Source organism: Anser anser, assembly GCF_964211835.1.
Source record: "Anser anser genome assembly, chromosome: 28".
Taxonomy (NCBI): Eukaryota; Metazoa; Chordata; class Aves; order Anseriformes; family Anatidae; genus Anser; species Anser anser.
In genome coordinates this window covers 3391704-3411937 of record NC_139749.1, presented here as the reverse complement: position 1 = coordinate 3411937, position 20234 = coordinate 3391704, and the positions used below count along the sequence as shown (strand labels likewise).

Sequence of the window (20234 nt, the reverse complement as noted above, 5' to 3'; positions counted from 1 at the left end):
TGGCCCACCCCCTCTTTGCCCCACCCACCCCCTCCGTCCTTTACCCCCTTCCCCCTCGCTTCCCCATTGGCCGCCCGCCTTCTTCATCCCGCCCCCTCCCTGAGGCGATCCGCGCTCCCATTGGCCGGCGCGGCGCTGAGTGACGGCGGCGGCTCGGCGGGGCCCCGTGAGGTAGAAGGAGGCGGCGGCGGCCGCCATGGAGTCGGTGCGGGCGCAGCGGCTGCAGCCGGGGGTGGGGACGCTGCGCTCCCTGCGGGCCGGCCTCGCCGGGGCCTCGGCGGGGCCTCCGCCGCCTCCTCCCCCGCCGTTGCCCTCGGCCTTGGGGCTGCAGGGCCCCGCCGCGCTGTCCCAGCCCCCCCCGGCCGGCGCCGGGCCGCCCGCCGTGCTGAGGGAGGCGGTGGAGGCGGTGGTGAGGAGCTTCGCCAAGCACACGCAGGGATACGGCCGCGGTGAGCGGGGGAACGGGACGGGGGGGTCGGTGGGAAGCTCCCCCCCCCTCCTTCTTCTGCCCCCCCCTCCTTCTTCTGCCCCTCCCCGGGGTATTTGGGAAGCCCCCTCCCGTTTTTTGCCCCCCCGGGGGTCCCTGAGAAGCCCCCCCCTTCTTCTGCCCCCCCCCTCCTTCTTCTGCCCCCCCCGGGGCCTTTGGGAAGCCCCCCCCTGTTTTTTGCCTTTCCACGGGGGTCCTTAAGAAGCCCCCCCCCCTCGTTCTGCCCCTCCTGAGGGTCTTTGGGAACCCCACCTCCTGTTTTTTGCCCCTTCTCCCCGTTTTTTGCCCCCCCGGTGGTCCTTGAGAACACCCCCTGTGTTCCCCCCCCCCCCAGAGGGGTCTTTCGGACCCCCCCCCACCTCATATTCCACCCCCCACAGGATCTCTGAGACCCCCTCCCCATGCTTTACCCCCCCCAAGGAGTCCTTGGGAAGCAGCCCCCATGTTCAACCCCCAAGGGGGGGGTCCCTGAGAACCCCCCCCCCTCCATTTTTTTCCCCCACCCATGTTCTGCCCCCCTGCTCTGGGGTCCTTGGGGGCCCCCCCCCATGTCTGCCCCCCTTCTCCCCCTCCTCCACCCCCATTTCTGGGGGTCTGGGGGCTTTTTGGGCCACATCAGCACCGAGCGCTTTGTGCCCCTCCGGGGGGCGGGGGGATTTTGTGCCCCTCGGGGGGGGATTTTGGCAGCTCAGTGAGGTTTGTTGGGGGGGGGGGGACAACCAGCCTCTGCCCCCGGCATCGCTCCCGTGTGGTTGCGGCACCAAGGCCCGGAGTTCACGGGAGGAAGGGGCCGAATAAATGGGTTGAAAACCGCCCGTTTGGGGTCAGCTTGGGCTCGGACCTCCCGGTGCTCTCTTCACGCCCCCCCCCCCCCCCTTTCCAGGCTCGCTGAGCTGTAATTCCTCCGGGTTTTTTTGGGGGGTAATTAACGTTCGTCGCTGGCCTCCGCCGCTGCCTGGCGGCACGCGCCCATCACTGCGGGCTCCGAAGCTGCTGCTGAATCGGGTTTTGTCTCCGAATCCCCGGCGGGGGATTTCGTGCGGGACGGGGATCGGTCTGCGTGGGGATTCCGCTCGTCCCCTGGTATTGTTCCCACGGCTTTCTGTCGGTCTTCAGCGGAAAATCGCCTGTCTGGCGTGCTTAATCAAAAAAAAAACCCACAAAACACCCCGGGACTGAGCTCAAAAGTAACCCGCAGTGACCGCCGAGGTGGAAAAGGCTCGGAGGGGGGGGTGAAGGAGGGTTTTTCCTGCAGCCACCCGTCAAATCCTCGGGGCAGGAGGGAGCTCGAGTCGAGCTGGCACGTGCCGACGTTTTTGCCGCCCCATTTCAAGCTCTCGTTTCCCCCCCCCCGACCCCATTCGTGTCCCCGCAGTGAACGTCGTGGAGGCCCTGCAGGAGTTCTGGCAGATGAAGCAGTCGCGGGGAGCCGACCTGAGGAACGGGGCGCTGGTGGTCTACGAGATGGTGCCTTCCAGCAGCCCCCCCTACGTCTGCTACGTCACGCTGCCGGGGGGCAGCTGCTTCGGCAGCTTCCAGGTACGGCCGCCGCCTTCCAGCCCCCCCCCTGCTGCCCGTTTCCCTCCCCCAGCCCCACCCGGGCGGCCTCGGGGTCGTTCCTCCACGGATTTAGCACCCTTCGGTCCTTCTGGGGTGGGCTAAAAACGTTCCGCTGGCTCCAGTTATGAGGCCGACGGGGGGGTGTGCACCCCTCTTTAGCTTCACACCCGCTGGGGGGGCCCGGTGGCGCCCGTAAAACCCCCCCCGGCTTCGTTTTGGGGAAGGTTTGGCTGGAAACGGCGATTTGCGGGGTTCCCTGCGCGTGACGGGCTCGGGGCTCTGCAGCAGCGAGGTGTATGACGTGGTGTATGGGGGGGGGAGACAAATAACCAAAAAAAATGATGGGTTTTGGTCCTTGGTCATCCTTCGCGGGGTTAGGCAGAGGGACGCGTTTATCGGATGCGGCTCGGACGACTTGGTAGGGCGATAATTCCTTGCGACGGCTCCAGGTTCGCCCCTGAATCTCTTCTGAAGCTGCCAAAATAATCCGGGAAACAGAATCGCGGTGCCTGATGGGCGGCCTTGGCCCCTTTCTGGGAAGGGGAAAGCGTCCAACCCAAACGCCTCGCCCGAAAGGCGAGGGGCCGGCGACCACAGGGGCTTCTGCCTGCGTTTCGTTGCGGGCTTGCTTCGAAGAACGCCTCCGAAAGGAAAGAAAATTCCCTCGGGTTCCGCGACAGGAAGGTCCCCGGGGGCCGTCCCGTTCTGACAACGCTTCTCTGCCCCCCCCCCCTCACCCCCAGTTCTGTCCGACCAAGGCCGAAGCCCGGAGGAGCGCCGCGAAGATCGCGCTGATGAACTCGGTGTTCAACGAGCACCCCTCGCGGCGCATCACGGACGAGTTCATCGAGAAGAGCGTCTCGGAGGCGCTGGCGTCCTTCAATGTGAGGCTGCCGCGGTCGGCGGGGGTGGGGGGCGTGGGGTGTGGGGGGGAGAACCTCACGTTTCCCTTTTGCAGCTGGAAGTCCTCGGGTTTCGGCGGCGCCTTCTGGATTTTAAAAGCTTTAGCCCCGATCCCGCTGCCCCCTCCGCATGGCCTTGTGCTCTTCCGAGTGCTTTTACCTGGCTCGGGGCTGCCGAGGCGAGGGGGGGGGGACGTGGCAGAGGGGGGGTCAGGGATCAGCCGAGGGGCGGCCCCCGCCTGAAACGTCTCTCGCAGGGCAATCGGGAGGAGGCTGACAACCCCAACACCGGGATCGGCGCCTTCCGCTTCATGCTGGAGTCCAACAAGGGGAAATCCATGCTGGAGTTCCAGGTACCCTCCCCAACCCAGCTGCACGCCTCAGGGGGGGCTCCCGGCTTCGTCTTCCAGCTGCGCCTGGAGGGCTTCACCTTCAAAACCGAAAGGGGGCCTTCCTCCCGGAACACAGCTCGGGGATTTTGGGTGCCGGCACCCCAGTAAACGTTTGGGATTGGGCTTCCCTGTGCCTGGGTTTCGGTGTCTGCAGGGCCCGGTGCCGTGTCGTGGAGCTGGGTGGCCTTCGAGCTCTTGTCAGCCAGGGCAGCGTCTGCCCCAGCACGTGGAGACGCGCTTGGGACGATGATTTGGGATTCCTGAAGCCTTTTGATTTCAAGAAGGGCTTGGGAAGTAGCTCGGGGCGGTTTTTTTACGGGGTGGCTGGCTGCGAGCACGCCGATCGGAGCTGCGGAGGAGCTGCCTGTTTAAAAGGGGGCACATCCGACCACGGCTCCGCTCCGGGCTTGGCCGCCTCTCAAAGCCGGCGCCTGAAGTCTGCGGCGCCGCGTGTTTGGGGTTTTCGCTGCGGGCAAACTTCGCTGGCTTGCCGCCCGCTCAGGGCGAAGCCCCGAGGCTGTGGGGTGACGGAGCCCTGCCTGAAGGGTGCCGAGGTCCCCGGGGCAGGGCCTGTCCCCTCCGCTTTTGGGACGGGGATTCCTGTGCGGGCTCTGCCCTCACATCCTGGCTCGCGGGACACGGGCGTTGCCTTCGCTCTCCCCGTTCCCGTGGCTTTTTGTCTTCCTGCTCCACGCCAGCTTGATAAATCGGGGGAGTCCCCTCCTCACCGCCTCCTCTCGCCCTCGCAGGAGCTGATGACGGTTTTCCAGCTGCTGCACTGGAACGGCAGCCTCAAGGCCATGCGGGAGAGGCAGTGCTCGCGGCAGGTGAGCGCGGGCGTGCGGAGCCGCGCTCCGGCACCCTTCCCCCAGCTGCGCCGGGCTCGGAGCCGGCGCAAGGGAGCCGGGCGCTGCCGCGCGGCCCCGCGGGTGCCTTTTGCGTCCTCCCTGAGCTCCCCACCCCGCGCGCGTCCCTTCCCCGCCAGGAGGTGCTGGCCCACTACTCCCACCGCGCCCTGGACGACGACATCCGCAACCAGATGGCCACGGACTGGGTGAACCGGGAGCAGGGCAGCCCGGGGGCCCTTTCCAGAGAGCTGGCTTCGACCGAGAGGGAGCTGGACGAGGCGCGCCTGGCCGGCAAGGAGCTGCGTTTCCACAAGGAGAAGAAAGACATCCTGATGCTGGCAGCCGGCCAGCTGGGGGGCGCGCACCCCTCCAGCTGCTAGGCTCCCGTACGCGGGGTGCTCCTCGGCCCCCCGACCCCGCTGACGCCCCCGCCCGGACCGGGGTTCCGTCGTCGCGGGTCGCTCGGAGCACGTAAGGCCTCTTCCCGTTTGCACATTTCGCAGAAAAACCAAGCGAAAACGCCCCCCTACGGATCCCTCTGCCTTTTAGCGCTTGGCTTCTAGACCTGCTCCGGAGCTGAGGAGCTCCTCCTGTCCCTTTTTTTTTATTGTTTTTTTGTTTTTAAGGAAGCAGCCTCCCAGCACTAACACTAACACTTTTTGTCGGTACTGCGGGGACGCGGCGCTGCCTCCACAGAGCTTCTGTTCCTCGGAGCTGCTGCGGGCCGTGCGCGCCTGCTTCCGCCTCTTGCCTCTGCGTTAACGGGGTTTTTGTCAAAAACTCCCTCCTGGTGCGCGCGGCAACGGGCGCTCCCTGTAACGCCGCGTGGGGAGTGCCCCCCAAGCGCACCCAGGAGGGATTTAGAAGCGAGGTTTTGCTCCGGCTGGGGTGGGAGGCCGGCAGTCGGTGCAGAATTGGACCCGCCGGAGCCTCCCGCTGGGCCCTGGGTCCTTACGGAGGCGCTGCGGCGCCGTGACGGTCGGGTTGGCTGGCAGCGCGGCGGTGGAGCCGTGCGGAGGAGAGGAGAATTGGGGAAAACCTTGCGAGGAACGGGGGCAGGACGCGCTGTCCTCTCCCGAGCAGCTTCCCGGCAGGCTCGGCCTTTCCGAGGCAGGTTCCCAAAGCCCCGCCGGAGCTTCGGAGCCAGCCAGCGGCGAGAGGGAAAACAACCAAGCCTTGCTGAGAGGAGGCCCCTGCGTGCACTATTTTTTTAAATTCCTTTTCGTATACGCGTCGGCGCTAAATCCACGCAGCGCTTAGATCAGAAACGCCCGTCCTGCCGCTGAAGCGCTCCCGCTCCCAGCCCAGGAAGCAGGCGCTTGTCGAGGGTGGGCCTTGCGCCGCCGCCTCCTCAAAGAAGCAGCCCAGAAGAGCCAGCAGCGCCCCGGTGGGCTTATCGCCGGGGGACGGCCTCCCGCCTCAGCGCGGCGTTCGGCTTCGAGCTTTCGCCGCTTCTTTTCCCCCACGACCGCGCGCTGGGTGGAGGCAGAGCCTTTGGGACTGCGGCTGAACACGGAGGCCCGTGGATCTCCGAGCAGTAGTCTTGTTCTGAGATGGAGACGAAGCAAACTGCGGTATCTGTAGGTCTTCTAGTTTTGTATCCTTGTCCTAACGAGCCTATCCTGTTTTGGTTTTTGTTTTTTTTTATATATATTTTTTATACGCAGCCTCTTTACACAACACTACTAATGTTTAACGCGTTTATAAACGTGACTGTTAATGGCGTGGAGGTTTCGTGGTGTGGTTTTTTGTTTTTTTTTTACAGGCTGGTAACATCCAGACGTTGCATTTGGATTTAAGCCCTGGCTCCGCGTGGAGCCTGACCTCTTGGCACTTCCACGGGACCCCCCGCCCCCACCCTGCGCTGTGTGCGCTGCTCTCAGTGCTGGGGGGGGGTTCTGCACGTAGGGATTTTAATGCTTTTACCAAACCACGTCTCCGCGCCGCTCCTGTGTCTTGTGGAATTGTACACGAGCTCCTGCAGCTGCCTTACCGCTGCCAGCGGCGGCTCCCAACCAAATCCGGGAGGGTTGCGCCGCTTCCAGCGTCAAAGCTCGCCTCTGGCAAGCAGGGCGTCCTGGCAGCAGGGGAGGTACGGGGGGAAGGAAAAAGGAAAAGCTGATGCTCTGTGACATGGGTTCGGCAGCGCTGCTGGGTGGCTTTTGGTCTCCTCAGCCCCTTGGAAGGTGATAACGCCGTCCCGCGCCACCCTCCTGGCTTTCTCGCCTCGAGGGGCCACGGCAAGCAGCGGCTGCGGCTCTCCGAGGCCCCTAAGAGCTTCGCAGGGAGTTCTTGGAGGGGTTTGCCGCGGTCACCGCAGCCTCTCTGGGCGAGGACGCAGCTGCACAATCTGCCTCGGATTGAGCACGGCCGGCTCAGCCTCGGGGATGTCGATCTGACCCCCGGCACCCACGTCGCTGGCACCCAGGCGGGGCGATTCTCCTTGCTCGGGCTCTGTAATTAACGCCGACAGGATAAATCACCAATAATTCACCTTCCGCCGGCCGTCCCCGCCCCTCTCTGTATGCCCTAGCGCTCAATACACCGTTGCCTTTTGTACGTATAATTTTCTACAATAAACCAATAGATTTTGGGGTAGCCATGGTGCTTTCTGTGTTTACACGGGGCAGGATGGGCAGAACGTTCCCGGATCTCTCTGAACCCTTCCCCCAGGAGCAGCGCGGTTTGGTAACGGCCCCGAAAGCGCACGGCTTTTCTGGGCTGTTCCTCACTAAAGCCGCATTTGTCCTCGTTTAATTCCAGCGTTTCTTCTGCCTGGGAAAGCGCTTTCCGCTCCGCTGCCCTGGGGCTGCAGCCAGGCCTGGCCCTCAGATGGGATTTTTGTTGTTGTTTTTGTCCTTTTTACCTCCTTCTCCCCCTCCAGGGCCCCCTTCGTGTCCTGCCAGGCCCGGCCCGCAGCAGCCGGGTTCCTCCTGCCCCCCATCTTGGTCTTTTTTTCCCTTTTTTCTGCCTTTTGTGCAGGGCCTGGCCTCCTGCGCCCGGGGCCTTCGTCGCCGCCGCGGGTGGGCCGAGGGCCAGCGGTGCGGACGTGGCCACTTCGTGCTCGTGCGAGCCCCGTTTCCCCGGGAAACCAACCCAAAAGTAGCTCGGCTGCGCGGCCGCTGCCCGGCCGGGCCGTGAGGAGCCGACGGCGGCCTCCTGGCGGGGGTGATGGCGGGGGGCAGCCCCGGGGGGGCTGCAGCGGGGTGAGGCGAGGCGGGTTGGGAAGGGGGGAGGCTGGGGACGTGGCGGTGACAATTTGGGGAGGTGGCGGTGTGGGGAGGTGGCGGTGTGGGGAGCGAGGTGACGCCAGCGCCATGAGGGGCAGAAGGGCCGGCAGCCACGTCGTGACCCCAGGCCCCTCAGGTGGCTGGCGCAGGTAGGGGCAACGTTGGCATTTTGGGGGCATGGGAGGGCTTTGTGCCACGCTGAGGGGTCTGGGCCGGCTGCCAGCCGCTGCCACCCCCAGGTTTAGGGATAACGGCCCCCGTTTTGGGGGGACAGACGCCCCCGCCCTTCCCAACATGGCGGCTGGGGCGCGACGAGCCGCGCTGACCTCCCTAAGATGGCGCCCAGCCGCGCGCCCTCCCCAAGATGGCGGCGCCCTCCCCAAGATGGCGGCGCCCTGCGTCCGCGGCGCTCCGGGGCCCCGTTTCCGGCGCTCTTCCCGGCGTGCACCGCGGCGGCGGCAGCGGCGGCGGCGGGGCTGAGGGCGGCAAGATGGCGGACGTGCTGGATCTACATGAGGCGGGCGGCGAGGACTTCGCCATGGACGAGGATGGCGACGGTGAGGGCGGCTCGGGGCCGGGCCCGGCTCGGTGCTGCCTCCGCTCGGGACCGGCCGGGAGCGGGGGTCCCGGGTCTGGGGGGCGTAACCGGTACGGGCCTGTCGCGGCGGGGCCCGTTCGGGGCCTGTTCGGGGCCCGGTGTCTCGGTCCCGGTCCCGAGGGGCTCGGCCGCTGCTCCCGGTCCCGGTCACGGTCCCGGTCCCGGTCCCAGTCCTGGTCCTGATCCCGATCCTGGTCCCGGTCCCGGTCCCGGTCCCGATCCTGGTCCTGGTCCCGATCCTGGTCCTGGTCCCGGTCCTGATCCTGGTCCCGGTCCTGATCCTGGTCCCGGTCCCGATCCTGATCCCGGTCCCGGTCCCGGTCCCGATCCTGATCCCACTCCCGATCCTGATCCTGATCCCGGTCCCAGTCCTGGTCCCGGTCCCGATCCTGATCCTGATCCCGGTCCCAATCCTGATCCTGATTCCGATCCTGATCCTGGCCTTGGTCCTGATCCCGATCCCGGTCCTGGTCCCTCGGGGCTTGGCCGCGGCCCCCCGCCCCCCCCGTCCCCCGGTGACAGCCCCCGTCCCTCACCCGCCACCCCCGTCCCGCAGAGAGCATCCACAAGCTGAAGGAGAAGGCCAAGAAGCGCAAGGGACGCGGCTTCGGCTCAGGTGAGCACCGGGAGTGGCCCGGTGTCCCCCCACCCCACCCCCGCCCCGCCTCCTTTTTGGGGCAGTTTAAAGGCTTTCGGCGAGTTCGGTGCTGGCAGCGCTCCCCAATTTTTCCCTCTCCCCCCTTCCCCAGAGGAGGGCTCGCGGGCCCGCGTGCGCGAGGACTACGACAGCGTGGAGCAGGACGGCGACGAGCCAGGCCCTCAGAGGTGTGAGTACCGGGGCGGGGGGGCTCGGGGGGGGGTCTTCAGAGCCGTCCCCCAACCCGCTGGGATTCAGCTCACGCCCCCGGCGTCGCTCTGCGGGGCTCCAGATCCCGCTCCCGTCCCCGTTCGGCGTGTCCCGGTTCCACCGCAGCACCCCTGGGGCTTTCCAGGTGGATTTTTGGGGGGTCCTTCAGTGGAACTCGCCCCCCCACCCCCCCGGTAACTCTTCCCCCCCCTTCCCCGCCCCGCCGCAGCGGTGGAGGGCTGGATCCTCTTCGTCACGGGCGTCCACGAGGAGGCGACGGAAGAAGACATCCACGACAAGTTCGCCGAGTACGGGGAGATAAAAAACATCCACCTCAACCTCGACAGGCGGACGGGGTACCTGAAGGTAGGCGGGCCGCGCGCGCCGACGCCTCCGCGCGCTTCCCGTCCCCCGCGGGGCTCGAGGGGGGGGGGATTTCGCCCCCCCAAATTTGGGCTCACGCCGCTCCCCCTGCCGCCCGCAGGGGTACACCCTGGTGGAGTACGAGACCTACAAGGAGGCGCAGGCGGCCATGGAGGGGCTGAACGGGCAGGAGCTGATGGGGCAGCCCATCAGCGTGGACTGGTGCTTCGTCAGGGGGCCCCCGAAAGGAAAAAGGAGGTAAGGGGGCTCCGTGGCGGGACGGAACCGGCGTTTTCTTTCCCCAAAGTGCGACGGGGTCGGGAGGAGTTAATTGGGTTCGTTTGCGCTGCCGGGGGGGGAGCCCCGCGGGCTGCGCGGGAGGTGGGCGAAAACCCCCGGGTGTTGGGAGAAGGGAACCAGCTCCGGGGCTGCTCGGGGGGAGACGCTGCCCAACCGGGGGGCAAAACAAATCCCCCGGGGCCGAGAGGGGCAGATGCTGCCCCCCGGGGGGCAAAACAACCCCCCCAGGGGCCAAAACACCCCCCCCGGGGGCCGAGAGGTGCCCTGAGCCCTCGCCTCTCTTCCAGGGGCGGCCGCCGACGGAGCAGGAGCCCGGACAGGAGGCGCCGGTGATGGATCCCAGTCGCCGCCCCGCGTGTTACGAGCCCGAACTGGGAGGGAACTGGGAGGCCGGGGAGGGGGTGGGAGGGTGATTTTGGGACCGGGCGTTTGAGGAGCGGCCGCGGCAAATTCCTGCCTGCTGCCCGCGGGGTCTCCTGGTGCCCCAAGGAAGCAGCACCCGAAGCTCCCCGGGGTTTCTTCCACGCGCGTTTTTGTGCTGGACGTAGCCCCCTGAGCTCAGTTTCTTACCAAACCACAACGTTTGGTTTTTTTGTTTGTTTGTTTTTTTGTTTTAAATATTTCTCGGTTGTTTCATTTTGGGAAGCCCGACCGTGCACCTGGCGTTCGGGCTGCTCTTCTTTTGGAGAGAAGTTTTTTCTATTTCCCACACGTTTTTCCTTAAACCTCCCGAGGGGGTTGGTGACCCTGGTGGCTTTGTTAGCGGGCGAACCCCTGGTCGCTCACCGCCTTTTAAATGACTCCTCTTTTGTGTAAGCTTGCCCTCTCGTTATTTGTTCTTAATTAAACGTTCTCAGAAACCGTAGCCGAGACGTTGCCTTTCCGCGCCTCCTTGCTGATGCTGTTGCCTGAAATCGGCCGATGACATCGCCACGGCGTCGCCGTGCCCGGTCAGCAGAGCAAGCTGGGTTTTTTTTTAAAGCATTTTGGGCAAAGAGAGCTTTATTTCGCTGCGTGCCGGTCCCCAGCCCAGCAGGGCCCCTGCGTGCCTCGGCTCCATTTCCGTTTAATCCTCCCCGTGCTTTTAGCCGCGGGGTGCGTCGGGTGTTACTTTCCCCCCCCCCGCCTCGGAGGAGCCCCTGCAGCATCCTGAAAGGAATTTCTGCCCCGGGGCTTTTTCCTCTCCTCCCAGCACCCGTCGGTCGCTTGCTGCTCCTCACGCTCGCTGCCGCCGCTCCAACCCCAACTGCCGCGGGCCTCCGGCGCGGGGCAAAACAAAGCGGGCGCGGCGTGAAGCGAGCCCGGGTGGGCGCCTGCGCTCTCCCCCGCGCCACGCCACGGGGGAAAGGTGCCCCCGGAGCCACCCCGCGGCCCGAGGAGGGCTCACGGTGAGAAAAGTCCCCGAGGTTATCGCGAGCGGCGGCGCTTGTGGCGCCCCTCACATGAAGCTCTCCGCTGTCCGCCGGCGGCACAGCTCGCACCTCCGGCCCAGCACCCCCAGCTCGTGCCTCTCGGCACCCCCAAGACTGCTGCCGGCCCCCTCCAGGCTACCGCTGGCCACCCCCAGGCTACTGCCGGCCCCCCCCAGACTACTGCCAGCCCTCCCGGGCACGGTGGAGGCGCGGAAGGAGCCGGTGAGCGCCGCCGCCGCCGCGTCCTGCTCCTGGCGTCGGCGGCTGCAGCGGCAGGCGCGCCACATCTCCCTGCGGAAGTGCACCGTGAAGAGCCCGTAGACCAGCGGGTCCAGGCACGTGTTGAAGAGGCCGAAGAGGAAGAGGATGTGGCTGAGGGCCGGCGGCACCTTCTGGCGGGTCAGCATCTCGGGGGAGAACCAGTACCAGAGGCCCAGCAGGTAGTAGGGCGTCCAGCAGACGATGAAGGTCAGCACGATGGCGATGGACATCCGCAGCGTGCGCATCCGGGCCCGCGGGATGTTGTTGTAGGACCGCCGGAGCTGGAACTCCTGGGAGGAGGCTGCGGGGTGGAAAAGGAGCGAAAGGGGGGTGGGGGGGGGGCGATACGCGGGGTTAATTAACGGTTAATGAGCTGGGGAGAGGGGGCCGGAGCGGGGAGATGGAGTGAAGCGTTGGGCAGGGCTGGGGACCTGAGTGGGGATGGGGGATTTGGGGTCGCTGAAGTGCACGGGAACGGAAAGACGGGCGAGGCAAGGGAGGAGGAGAAAGGAAGGGGCAGTGCCGAGGGGAAAACGGAGAAGAAGGAAAAAAGAGAAGAAAAAGGCGGTGGCGGAGCCCGGCCCCAGCCCCCGCGCTCACCGCCGGCCTCCTTCATCCTGCCCGAGATGGCGGCGAGGATGCGGCCGTAGCAGAGCACCATGATGAGCAGCGGCAGCAGGAAGAGGCAGGCGAAGGTGAACATGTTGTAGAGCGTCTCCTGCCAGTGCGCCGCGAAGCTGCCCACCGTGGCGCACTGCACGAAGCGCCGGGGCCGCGACCGGCTCACCGTGTGGAAGACGAACACCTGCGGGGGGACACGGGGCCGTCAGCGGCCTTCCCCCGTCACCGTTATCATCATCATCCTCGTGCCCGGCACGCCCGGCACCTCGGCGGCCTCGTCCTGCCCCGCAACCCCGGGGCTCGCCCACCTGGGGCAGGGCCAGCAGGGCGCTGAGCGCCCAGGCGGCGCTCAGCATCGCCTTGTTCCTCCTCTCGGCGCGGCCCACGGCCAGCGGGGTGACGATGGCGGCGTGGCGGTCCAGCGCGATGACCACGGTGACGAAGGCCGAGGCGTACATGGCGGCCAGCTTGAGGAACATGAGCGCCCGGCACGCCGCGTCCCCGCCGTACCACTGCACCGTCGCGTTCCAGGCGGCGTCCAGCGGCATCACCACCACCGTCACCAGCAGGTCGGCCGCCGCCAGGTTCGCCATCAGCAGGCGGACGCGGGGCGGGCGCCGGCGGGGAGCCCGGGCGGCCGCCCAGAGCACGGCCCCGTTGCAGCAAGCCGAGGAGAGGAAGAGGACGCAGGTCAGCGCCACGCGCACCTTGGCGGCGGTGGAGAAGGTGGGCAGCGGGGGGGGCTCCTCGCCGCCGCCCCCGCAGCTCCGGTTCCCCGCCGCGCCGGTGCCGTTCATGCCGTTCGGTACCGGGCCGGGATTCGGGGGCCGCCGCGCTGAGGCTGGCCCCCCCGGGCTGTGGTGGTGCCGTGGGAGGACGCGGTGGTGCCGAGCATCTTCGGGACTCGGCCCAGTGCTCCCGGCGGGGCTCCTGCTCCGCTGCCTCGAGCCGCGTCAGGTCTCAGCCCCCCGGGGGCCCCGAGCGACTGCGCCCGCCCGGGGGGCCTCGTGCTTCGGGTGCCGGTGCATAAAGGAGCCGTGACCTGGGGACAGCGGCCTCGTCCCCCCACCCTGGGCACCGACGGGCTCTGGGGGCACCCAGGGGTGCAGCAGCTCACCCCGAGGAGCCCTCAGGGTGCAGCAGGATGAGGCTGGGCGCCCATCCCGCTGGCATCGCCTCCTCTCAGCACTCCCTGGGACGGTCTGCAGGTGTCCTTCGTCCTCCTTCCTCCTCCTCAGCCGCCGCGGTGGCCCTGCAGGGGGTGGGGGAGCCCCCAGGTCACCCCAGGGCAGAGCAGGGGGGTCCCGGCAGCGGGGGGGGGGGGGCTGTGGCCAGCCCCACTCCCCATCCCCGTGTCCCACGGAGGGGCCGAGCCAATGCGTGGACACCGTCCCTGCTCCTGTCCCTGGGGCTCTGCGGAGGATGAGGAAGAACCGAGTGGGGACGTGGGGGGTTCCCCCCGCCACGGGCTGGTTCCCGTGCCAAGGAGGGAATCAAAAAAAAGCCCCCGGGGTGTTCCTGGAGGCGCTGCTGCCACCCGTGTCCCACGTCCCCAGAGTGCAGCCCCCCCGTGCTGCTCCCCCTCGTGTCCGTCTGTCCCTGGGGGCTGCCCCTGGGTCCCCAGCAGTGGCCCCACGGTGGCGTCACCCACCCCGGCGCCTTCTCTACCCCCAGCAGTGTCCCCAGAGCTCCATCGGTGCCCCATGGTGCTGTCCCCAGCCCCAGCAGTGCCCCCACAGCCCCAGCAGTGTCCCCAGCCCCAGCAGCGTGCCCAGAGCTCCAGCAGTGCCCCATGGTGATGTCCCCAGCCCCAGCAGTGTCCCCAGAGCCCCAGCAGTGTCCCCACAGCCCCAGCAGTGCCCCATGGTGATGTCCCCAGCCCCAGCAGTGTCCACGCAGCCCCAGCAGTGTCCCCATAACTCCAGCAGCGCCCCAGGGTGCTGTCCCCAGCCCCAGCAGTGTCCCCCCAGCCCCAGCAGTGTCCCCAGCCCCAGCAGTGCCCCATGGTGATGTCCCCAGCCCCAGCAGTGCCCCCAGAGCCCCAGCAGTGTCCCCATAACTCCAGCAGCGCCCCAGGGTGCTGTCCCCAGCCCCAGCAGTGTCCCCAACCCCAGCAGTGTCCCCCGGCAGCGTCCCCAGCCCAGCCCCGCTGCGGTACCGCTCTGCAGTGCTGCCGCAGCCGGTGCCGCCAGCGCCCGGCTCAGCCCAGCCTCCCGCTGCGGGCAGGGCCGGCCTCAGCCTCAGCCTCAGCCTCACCGGGAGGCCGCGGGCTCCGACACAGCCCTGCAGGGGCTGAATCCGCCCCCCCCAGCGCCCTGGGGCTGGGGTCCCCGCCAGGGGTCCCGGCTGACCTCTGCCTGCCCCCGGCACCGTCGCAGCTGGAGCTGAGCCGAGCCCACCCGTGGGGCTGCCGCGTCCCCGTGGGGACACCGTGGGGGCCTGTGGGGGGGGACGCAGCCCCCCCTGGCACAGCCACACCGTGTTTGTAGGGGCAGGACCCCCCCCCCGCCGTCCCCCAGCCTCCCCCCATGCTGGTGCAGCCCTTCGGGGGCCCCTCGCTGGAGGTGCTGGCACCCAGGGGGGCTGGCACCGAAACGTGCCGGTCCTTATACAGCCCGTGCCCAGAGGTGCGGGCACCCAGCTGTGCAGGAATTGTGCGCCCTGGTGCATGGGCACCCAGCTGGGTGGTCCCTGCACCCCCATGGCACCCAGACGTGACAATGCCCGGGTGTGTGGGCACCCAGGTGTGCAGTTCCCATGCACCCCCCCCCCCCCCCCCGTGTCCCGACGTGGTGACACAAATGTGCGGTCCCTGGACACCCTGGTGCCCAGGTGTGCCAAGGTGCGGGTGTGCAGCCCTCACGCACCCTGGCACCCAGACGTGCTGGCACCCAGAGGTGGTGACACCCAGATGTGGTGACACCCAGAGGTGCTGGCACCCAGAGGTGCTGACACCCAGAGGTGCAGCCCCCGCGCACCCCGGTGCCCGGACGCGCTGGCTCCCAGCCCCACCGCCACCCAGGCACCCCGGCGCCCCTCGTGCTGCCCCGCTGCCCCCACCCCACCCCACCCCGCAGCCCCCTTGGGAGGGCAGGAGCTGGGGCACCTCTGGGCAGGGCCCGGTTGTGCCCCACAGCCCCGGAGTGCCCCCGGGGGGGCTCAGGGCGATCCCCAACCAACCCCATCCCCCCAGACCCCCCCAAAACCACACAGCCAGGATGAGCCGTGCCGGGCGTTTATTCACGGGGATGCTGGCAGCGTGTCCCCATCCCCGTCCCCGCTCCCCCCCGGGAACACCCCCACCCAGCACGCAGGGGGCGTGGGTTTCCCTGTGGCCAAAACCAGGGGAGAGACCCCCCACACACCCCAGGAAGGGGCTGTCCTGGGACACGGGCGTCCCGCGGCTGTTATTGCTCAGCACGCCCGGCCCCGAGCAGCGTGTGACCAGCGGGGACACCCCAAAACGCTGGCCCTAAAAGGAGGGGGGCAGGGCCTCAGCCGACGCGGAGCAGGAGATGGGTTTGTGCGGAGCGCGGTCTGGTTGTCAGCTGCTGCCGCTGAGATCCACGGGGAGAAGCGGTGCTTGGGGGGAGGGGGGGAGGAAGGAGCGGGATGAAGATGCGAGGGAGCCGGGGGATGCCAGCTCCTGAAAAAACGTGCAAAGTTTCTGCCAGCGGCAGCAATGGAAGAGTTGTTTCGTGGCCCCCCGCAGTCATCAGTAGGGTTCAGAGTGAACGTTGCCACCAGCCTGCCCGGGGAGCCCCACGCTGGTGCCTGTGCCGTCGGGCTCTCCGCTCTCGCAGCCCCCGCTGCCCTGGCGGATTCATGGCCACCACGGTGAGAGGACGGCAGCCCACGAGCGCGGTCCCTTCACGGGGCGTCCCCGTGGCAGCCAGGACCGGGACCGGGACCCCCTCCGGGCCAGCGCACGTGGGTAGGGGAAGGGACGCTGCGGGCATCGCTCTGGGGAGGCCGTGGGGGGCCCTTAGGTGCCCGGCTCCAGGCTCAGGGCGCTCTGGAAGTTGGCCAGCAGCCGCATCTCCTCCGTCTGCATCGAGTGGCGTCGCAGCAGCTTGCGGCGGCCCTTGGGCGAGCCGGGAACCGGGAGCCCGCGAGGGCCGGGGGGGTGCGGGCCGGCGTGCAGGGGGGGCAAGAAGCCGGCGCGCCCCGAGGCCAGGGGCTCCAGCAGGAGCGTGCCGGAGCCGCGGCGCTCCAGCAAGCCGGGAGCACGGCGGCGGGCACCGGGGGGGGACTCGGAGGTCGGCAGCGGCATGGCCGAGGCCGCGCATCGCCGCCCGCGCCCCGGCGAGGGGGGTGGCGAGGGGGGCCAGGGGCAGCCCTCGGGGTCGGGGGGCTCGCGGCGCCCCGCTTTGACCCGCGCCGCCTCGGGGGCCGTGTTGCGCCGTGCCAGCGGCTGGGGGCAAGCCGGAGGCACCCGCTCGGCCCAGGCCGCCCCCGCCAGCCCCGCGGCCTCCCTGCCCTCGACGCTGTGGCGCCGGGGGCGCGTGCCGAGGCTCAGCTCCTCCAGCCCCGGGGCCAAACGCTCCGGGGGGGCCCGCGACGCCTCGACCCCTGGGGCCACCAGCCCCCAGGGCTCCGAGTTGAGGCGCTTCAGCGGCCGTCCCCGGGCGCGGGATGGCTCCGGCACGGCGGTGGCGGCCGGCGGCGGCGGCGGTGGGAAGCGGAAGACGTCCCGCTCCTCCTCCTTCTCGCTGCCCGCCGGCGAGGCCGCCGTGCGCACCTCGATGTCGGAGGGCGACATGCAGAGCGCCGGCGAGCGCTTCTCCTCCAGCCCCGGCGAGGGGGGCGAGTTCAGGTACTGCCGCGTGGTCTTGGTGCCCGAGGGCGACGTGTCGGTGGTGATGATGATCACCTCCTTGCCCTGCGCCTTGCAGGCGTCCAGCAGCGCCTGCAGCGTCTCCCGGTCGCCCCGGTTGATGGCGTAAACCAGAGCGGAGGCGCCGGCGTAGTCGCGGGCGCTGGGGTCGGCGCCATGGGCCAGCAGCACGGCGGCCACGGCGGCCCCGGCGCGCTCGGCGCAGGCGTGCATCAGCGCCGTCTTGCCCGTCTTGTCGGGGATGTTGGGGTCGGCGCCGTTCTCCAGGAGGTAGCGCACCATGCGGGGCTGCTCCAGCGGGTCGGCGTAGCGAGCCCGGCACGCGGCCATCAGCGGCGTCTGCCCCGCGGCGTTGCCCTCGTTGATGTAGGCTCCCCCTTCCAGCAGCAGCCGGGTGAGGCGAAACTTGCCCTGGGCCACGGCCCGCAGCAGCGCCGAGCCGTCCGCGGGCAGCATGGCCAGGCCAGGAGGCGCCGCGGCCCCGGGCGGGCGGCGCACGGGGCTGGGCATCGCACGCTCAGGGCCACCGGGACGGCGCGCGGCGGTGCCGAGGAGCCCGGAGCATCGCGTGCCTACGGCAGCGGGGAACGGCGAGGGGACGGAGCGGGGACGGGGTGGTCCTGGAGCATCGCGCGCTTACTGCAGCGGGACACGGAGCGGGGCCGGCGCGTGGGTGTGGCGTTCCCGGGGCGTCAGGGGGACGCGGCACGGGGACGTCGCGTGGCCCTGGGGGGGGGGCAGGAGCGGCACGCGCTTAGCGCTGCGCGTTGAAACCCTTCCGATCCCTCCCCGCCAGCAGTCCCAGCTCCCTGCCTCAGTTTCCCCAGCTGCCATGGTCGCTGCCCCCCTCCTGTGCTCCCCCCGGGGCCGTGGGGCTGCTCAGGCTTGGGGGGGGGGCACTGATGGGATCCGCGGAGGGGACAGTTCCCGGGGACGTGACCAGCTGTCACCGCGCAGCCCCCGGTGCCCTGCGGCCCCGGGGCCTCTCTGCCACTGCCTTCGGGCTGTGCCCGCCTCCCTGCGCGGTGCCTGCGGCCCCAAATCCCCAGGGCCCCCTTCCTCCTCCACCCTCCTTCCCTTCCCCTCTACCCCTCCGGGCCCCCACCTGCAGCCACCTGCAGCCCTGCTGTCTCCTCTCCCATACCCCCCAAATCCCCTGTCCCCCTTCCTGCACCCCCTTCTTGCGCCCCGTATCCCCCCGTGCCCCCCCCGCATCCCTGCCCGTACCCCTGACACCCCCACATCCCCTCCCCGTACCCCCAATCCCCCAATCCCCTGCCCGTGCCCCTGACACCCCCCATCCCATCCCCTCCCCGTACCCCCAATCCCCCCCATCCCCTGCCCGTTCCCCAATCCCCTCCCGCATCCCCTGCCTGCACGGTTCCCATGGTTACTGCGGCTCAGCCTCAGCTCTCCGGCCAGCCAGGAAAATGGGGAAGAAACCACCAGGCCCCCCCCCCGCACCCCCCCCATTTTCAAGCCTGGCTGTCAGCGGCCCCCCAGCGAGATGCCGGCTGCAGCCGAGCCCAGGCCTGGTGCTTAGGGCTGCATGTCCCATCCCTGCTGGGGGGGGCCGGGGGGGGCGATCCCTTCCCAGCCCCCCCCATGAGAGAGGGACCCCCCCCCATCCCTCCATCCCTGCCTTTCTCTGTTACCGTGGTAACCGGAGCGTGGCATCCCCCAGCGCCGCGTCGGGGTCCCCGGGGTCCCCGGTGTCGGGGCGATGGAGGTGCCGGGGCCATCTCCCGGTGGCCGCCATCCCGGCCGGCCGCGGGCTTCGCGAGGGGGAAGGAGGCAGGGGAGGTTATTTGGAGGGTTTATCCCCCCCCCCCTCCCCGCATCACTATTTTTGGCAGCTCCTGGCGCGGGGAGGGCTGGATGGGGATGAATCACCCGGCGGCGGCGGAGCCAGCGCCGAAGCCGCTGCGCCGAGCAGCCTGCGCTGCGCGGGGGTGCGACGGGAAGGGCGATGGGGCCCGGCGCAGCGGGGCTGGGGGGCGCGAGGCGGCGGGGCTGGGGGGCCGTGGGGCAGTGGGGTTAGGGGGCAGAGCGCAGCGGGGGGGGGGTATGGGGCAGTGGGGCTGGGGGTCACAACGCAGCGGGGCTGGGGGCCGTGGGGCAGGAGGCCCTGGGACAGCAGGGAGGCGGGGGCACGGGACGGTGGGTTGGGGGCTGTGGGACTGCAGGGCTGGGGCCATGGGGCGATCGATGGCTGCGGGGGCTGCGGGTCAGCACGGCTGGATCCCGCAATGCTGCGGGGCTGAGGCGCCCCAGGGCAGCGGGGCTGGGGCCGTGGGGCAGGTGGGTGGGCACCACGGGGCTGAGGTGCTGGGACAGGGAGCCCCCTTCTGCCCAGTCCTCTTCCCCTCACTTTCTTCAGCCTGATTTTTATCCCTGCACCCAGCCACTGTTGAGTTGTCCTTCATCCCCATCCCACCCCATTCCCAACCCAACCCAACCCAATCCCATCCCATCCCATCCCAACCCCATCCTGTCCCCATCCCAATCCCAATCCCATCCCCATCCCAACCCATCCCATCCCATCCCAACCCCATCCTGTCCCCATCCCAATCCCAATCCCATCCCCATCCCATCCCATCCCAATCCCAATCCCAATCCCATCGCAACCCACCCCCATTCACCCCATCCCGCCCCATTCACCCCATTCCCCCCTCCCCATTCATCCCCTCCCCGCCCCATTCATCGCCCCAGCCCCGCCCTTTCCCCGCCCCTCTCCCCACTCCGCCTTCTGATTGGCCCCGTCTCCCACCAATCAGCGCGGCCCTCGCCCTTCCGCAGCCTCCCCCCCCGGCCGCACGTGGCGGGGCGGCGCATGCGCGTTGGAGGTACGGGGCCGAGCTGGGAGCGGGGGGGGCACCGGGACCGGCACCGGGGGGGCCGGGGGGGGGCGGGGGAGGCGGGGGGAGCGGCCCCGGGGCCCTGAGGGGGGCCCCGTCCCCCCCCCAGCCCTGCCGTGTCCCTTAGGGGGGCCCCGTCCCGTTCCCGCCCCCCCGTGTCCCTGTTTAGGGCCCCCCCCGTGTGCTTTAGGGCCCCCCCCGTATCCTTTAGGGGCGCCCTGCCCCATTCCCCCCCACATCCCTTTAGGGCTGCCCCCCATATCCCTTTAGGGGTGCCCTGTCGCATTACCACCCCCATCTCCCTTTTTAGGGGTGCCCCATCCCATTCCCCCCCCATATCCCTTTAGGGGTGCCCCCCCCGTATCCCTTTTTAGGGGTTCCCCCATATCCCTTTAGGGGCGCCCTGCCCCATTCCCCCCACATCCCTTTAGGGCTGCCACCCCCATATCCCTTTAGGGGTGCCCCATCCCATTACCCCCCCCCATATCCCTTTAGGGGTACGCCGTCCCATTACCCCCCCATCTCCCTTTTTAGGGGTGCCCCATCGCATTCCCCCCCATATCCCTTTAGGGGTTCCCCCATATCCCTTTAGGGGCGCCCTGCCCCATTACCCCCAAATCCCTATAGGGGTGCCCCCCCCATATCCCTTTTTAGGGCTTCCCCCCCCCATCTCCCTTTTCAGGGGTGCCCCATCCCACTCCCCCCATCCCTTAGGGGT

General features: G+C 68.9%; 4 protein-coding genes across 4 annotated transcripts; 2 read left to right on the top strand and 2 right to left on the bottom strand.

Annotated features, from left to right (window-relative positions):
- Window positions 1-138: 138 nt before the first annotated feature.
- Window positions 139-6787, top strand: LIX1L (limb and CNS expressed 1 like). The gene is made up of 6 exons (XM_083813227.1): window positions 139-449; window positions 1863-2026; window positions 2791-2931; window positions 3207-3302; window positions 4091-4168; window positions 4327-6787. Exons 1-6 carry the CDS (start codon window positions 197-199, stop codon window positions 4567-4569), a joined length of 975 nt encoding a protein of 324 aa, XP_083669353.1. The 5' UTR covers window positions 139-196; the 3' UTR covers window positions 4570-6787.
- Window positions 6788-7820: 1033 nt separating this feature from the next.
- On the top strand, window positions 7821-10392 carry RBM8A (RNA binding motif protein 8A). The gene is made up of 6 exons (XM_083813230.1): window positions 7821-7976; window positions 8574-8633; window positions 8767-8844; window positions 9094-9230; window positions 9349-9485; window positions 9815-10392. Exons 1-6 carry the CDS (start codon window positions 7910-7912, stop codon window positions 9858-9860), a joined length of 525 nt encoding a protein of 174 aa, XP_083669356.1. The 5' UTR covers window positions 7821-7909; the 3' UTR covers window positions 9861-10392.
- Window positions 10393-10512: 120 nt separating this feature from the next.
- Window positions 10513-14315, bottom strand: LOC310887357 (gonadotropin-releasing hormone II receptor-like). Its single transcript, XM_083813226.1, has 3 exons — window positions 12130-14315; window positions 11801-12005; window positions 10513-11501 (listed from the first exon to the last, which is right to left on the bottom strand). The coding sequence occupies exons 1-3, from the start codon at window positions 12616-12618 to the stop codon at window positions 10966-10968; spliced, it is 1230 nt and encodes a 409-aa protein (XP_083669352.1). The 5' UTR covers window positions 12619-14315; the 3' UTR covers window positions 10513-10965.
- Window positions 14316-15043: 728 nt separating this feature from the next.
- On the bottom strand, window positions 15044-18453 carry ANKRD34A (ankyrin repeat domain 34A). The gene is made up of 2 exons (XM_083813207.1): window positions 18314-18453; window positions 15044-17384 (listed from the first exon to the last, which is right to left on the bottom strand). The coding sequence occupies exon 2, from the start codon at window positions 17166-17168 to the stop codon at window positions 15807-15809; it is 1362 nt and encodes a 453-aa protein (XP_083669333.1). The 5' UTR covers window positions 17169-17384; window positions 18314-18453; the 3' UTR covers window positions 15044-15806.
- Window positions 18454-20234: the final 1781 nt, after the last annotated feature.

What these genes read in the sequence shown, in the direction of transcription:
- RBM8A (XM_083813230.1), top strand. Translation starts at nt 7,910, where the DNA reads ATGGCGGACGTGCTGGATCTACATGAGGCGGGCGGCGAGGACTTCGCC. An exon ending in CGAGCCAGGCCCTCAGAGGT is followed by an intron (nt 8,845 to 9,093) that starts GTGAGTACCGGG and finishes GCCCCGCCGCAG; the next exon opens with CGGTGGAGGGCTGGATCCTC. An exon ending in GGCGGACGGGGTACCTGAAG is followed by an intron (nt 9,231 to 9,348) that starts GTAGGCGGGCCG and finishes TGCCGCCCGCAG; the next exon opens with GGGTACACCCTGGTGGAGTA.
- LIX1L (XM_083813227.1), top strand. Translation starts at nt 197, where the DNA reads ATGGAGTCGGTGCGGGCGCAGCGGCTGCAGCCGGGGGTGGGGACGCTG. An exon ending in GCTGCTTCGGCAGCTTCCAG is followed by an intron (nt 2,027 to 2,790) that starts GTACGGCCGCCG and finishes CCTCACCCCCAG; the next exon opens with TTCTGTCCGACCAAGGCCGA. An exon ending in AATCCATGCTGGAGTTCCAG is followed by an intron (nt 3,303 to 4,090) that starts GTACCCTCCCCA and finishes TCGCCCTCGCAG; the next exon opens with GAGCTGATGACGGTTTTCCA.
- ANKRD34A (XM_083813207.1), bottom strand. Translation starts at nt 17,168, where the DNA reads ATGCCCAGCCCCGTGCGCCGCCCGCCCGGGGCCGCGGCGCCTCCTGGC.
- LOC310887357 (XM_083813226.1), bottom strand. Translation starts at nt 12,618, where the DNA reads ATGAACGGCACCGGCGCGGCGGGGAACCGGAGCTGCGGGGGCGGCGGC. An exon ending in CCCTGCTGGCCCTGCCCCAG is followed by an intron (nt 12,006 to 12,129) that starts GTGGGCGAGCCC and finishes GTCCCCCCGCAG; the next exon opens with GTGTTCGTCTTCCACACGGT. An exon ending in CAGGATGAAGGAGGCCGGCG is followed by an intron (nt 11,502 to 11,800) that starts GTGAGCGCGGGG and finishes TCCACCCCGCAG; the next exon opens with CCTCCTCCCAGGAGTTCCAG.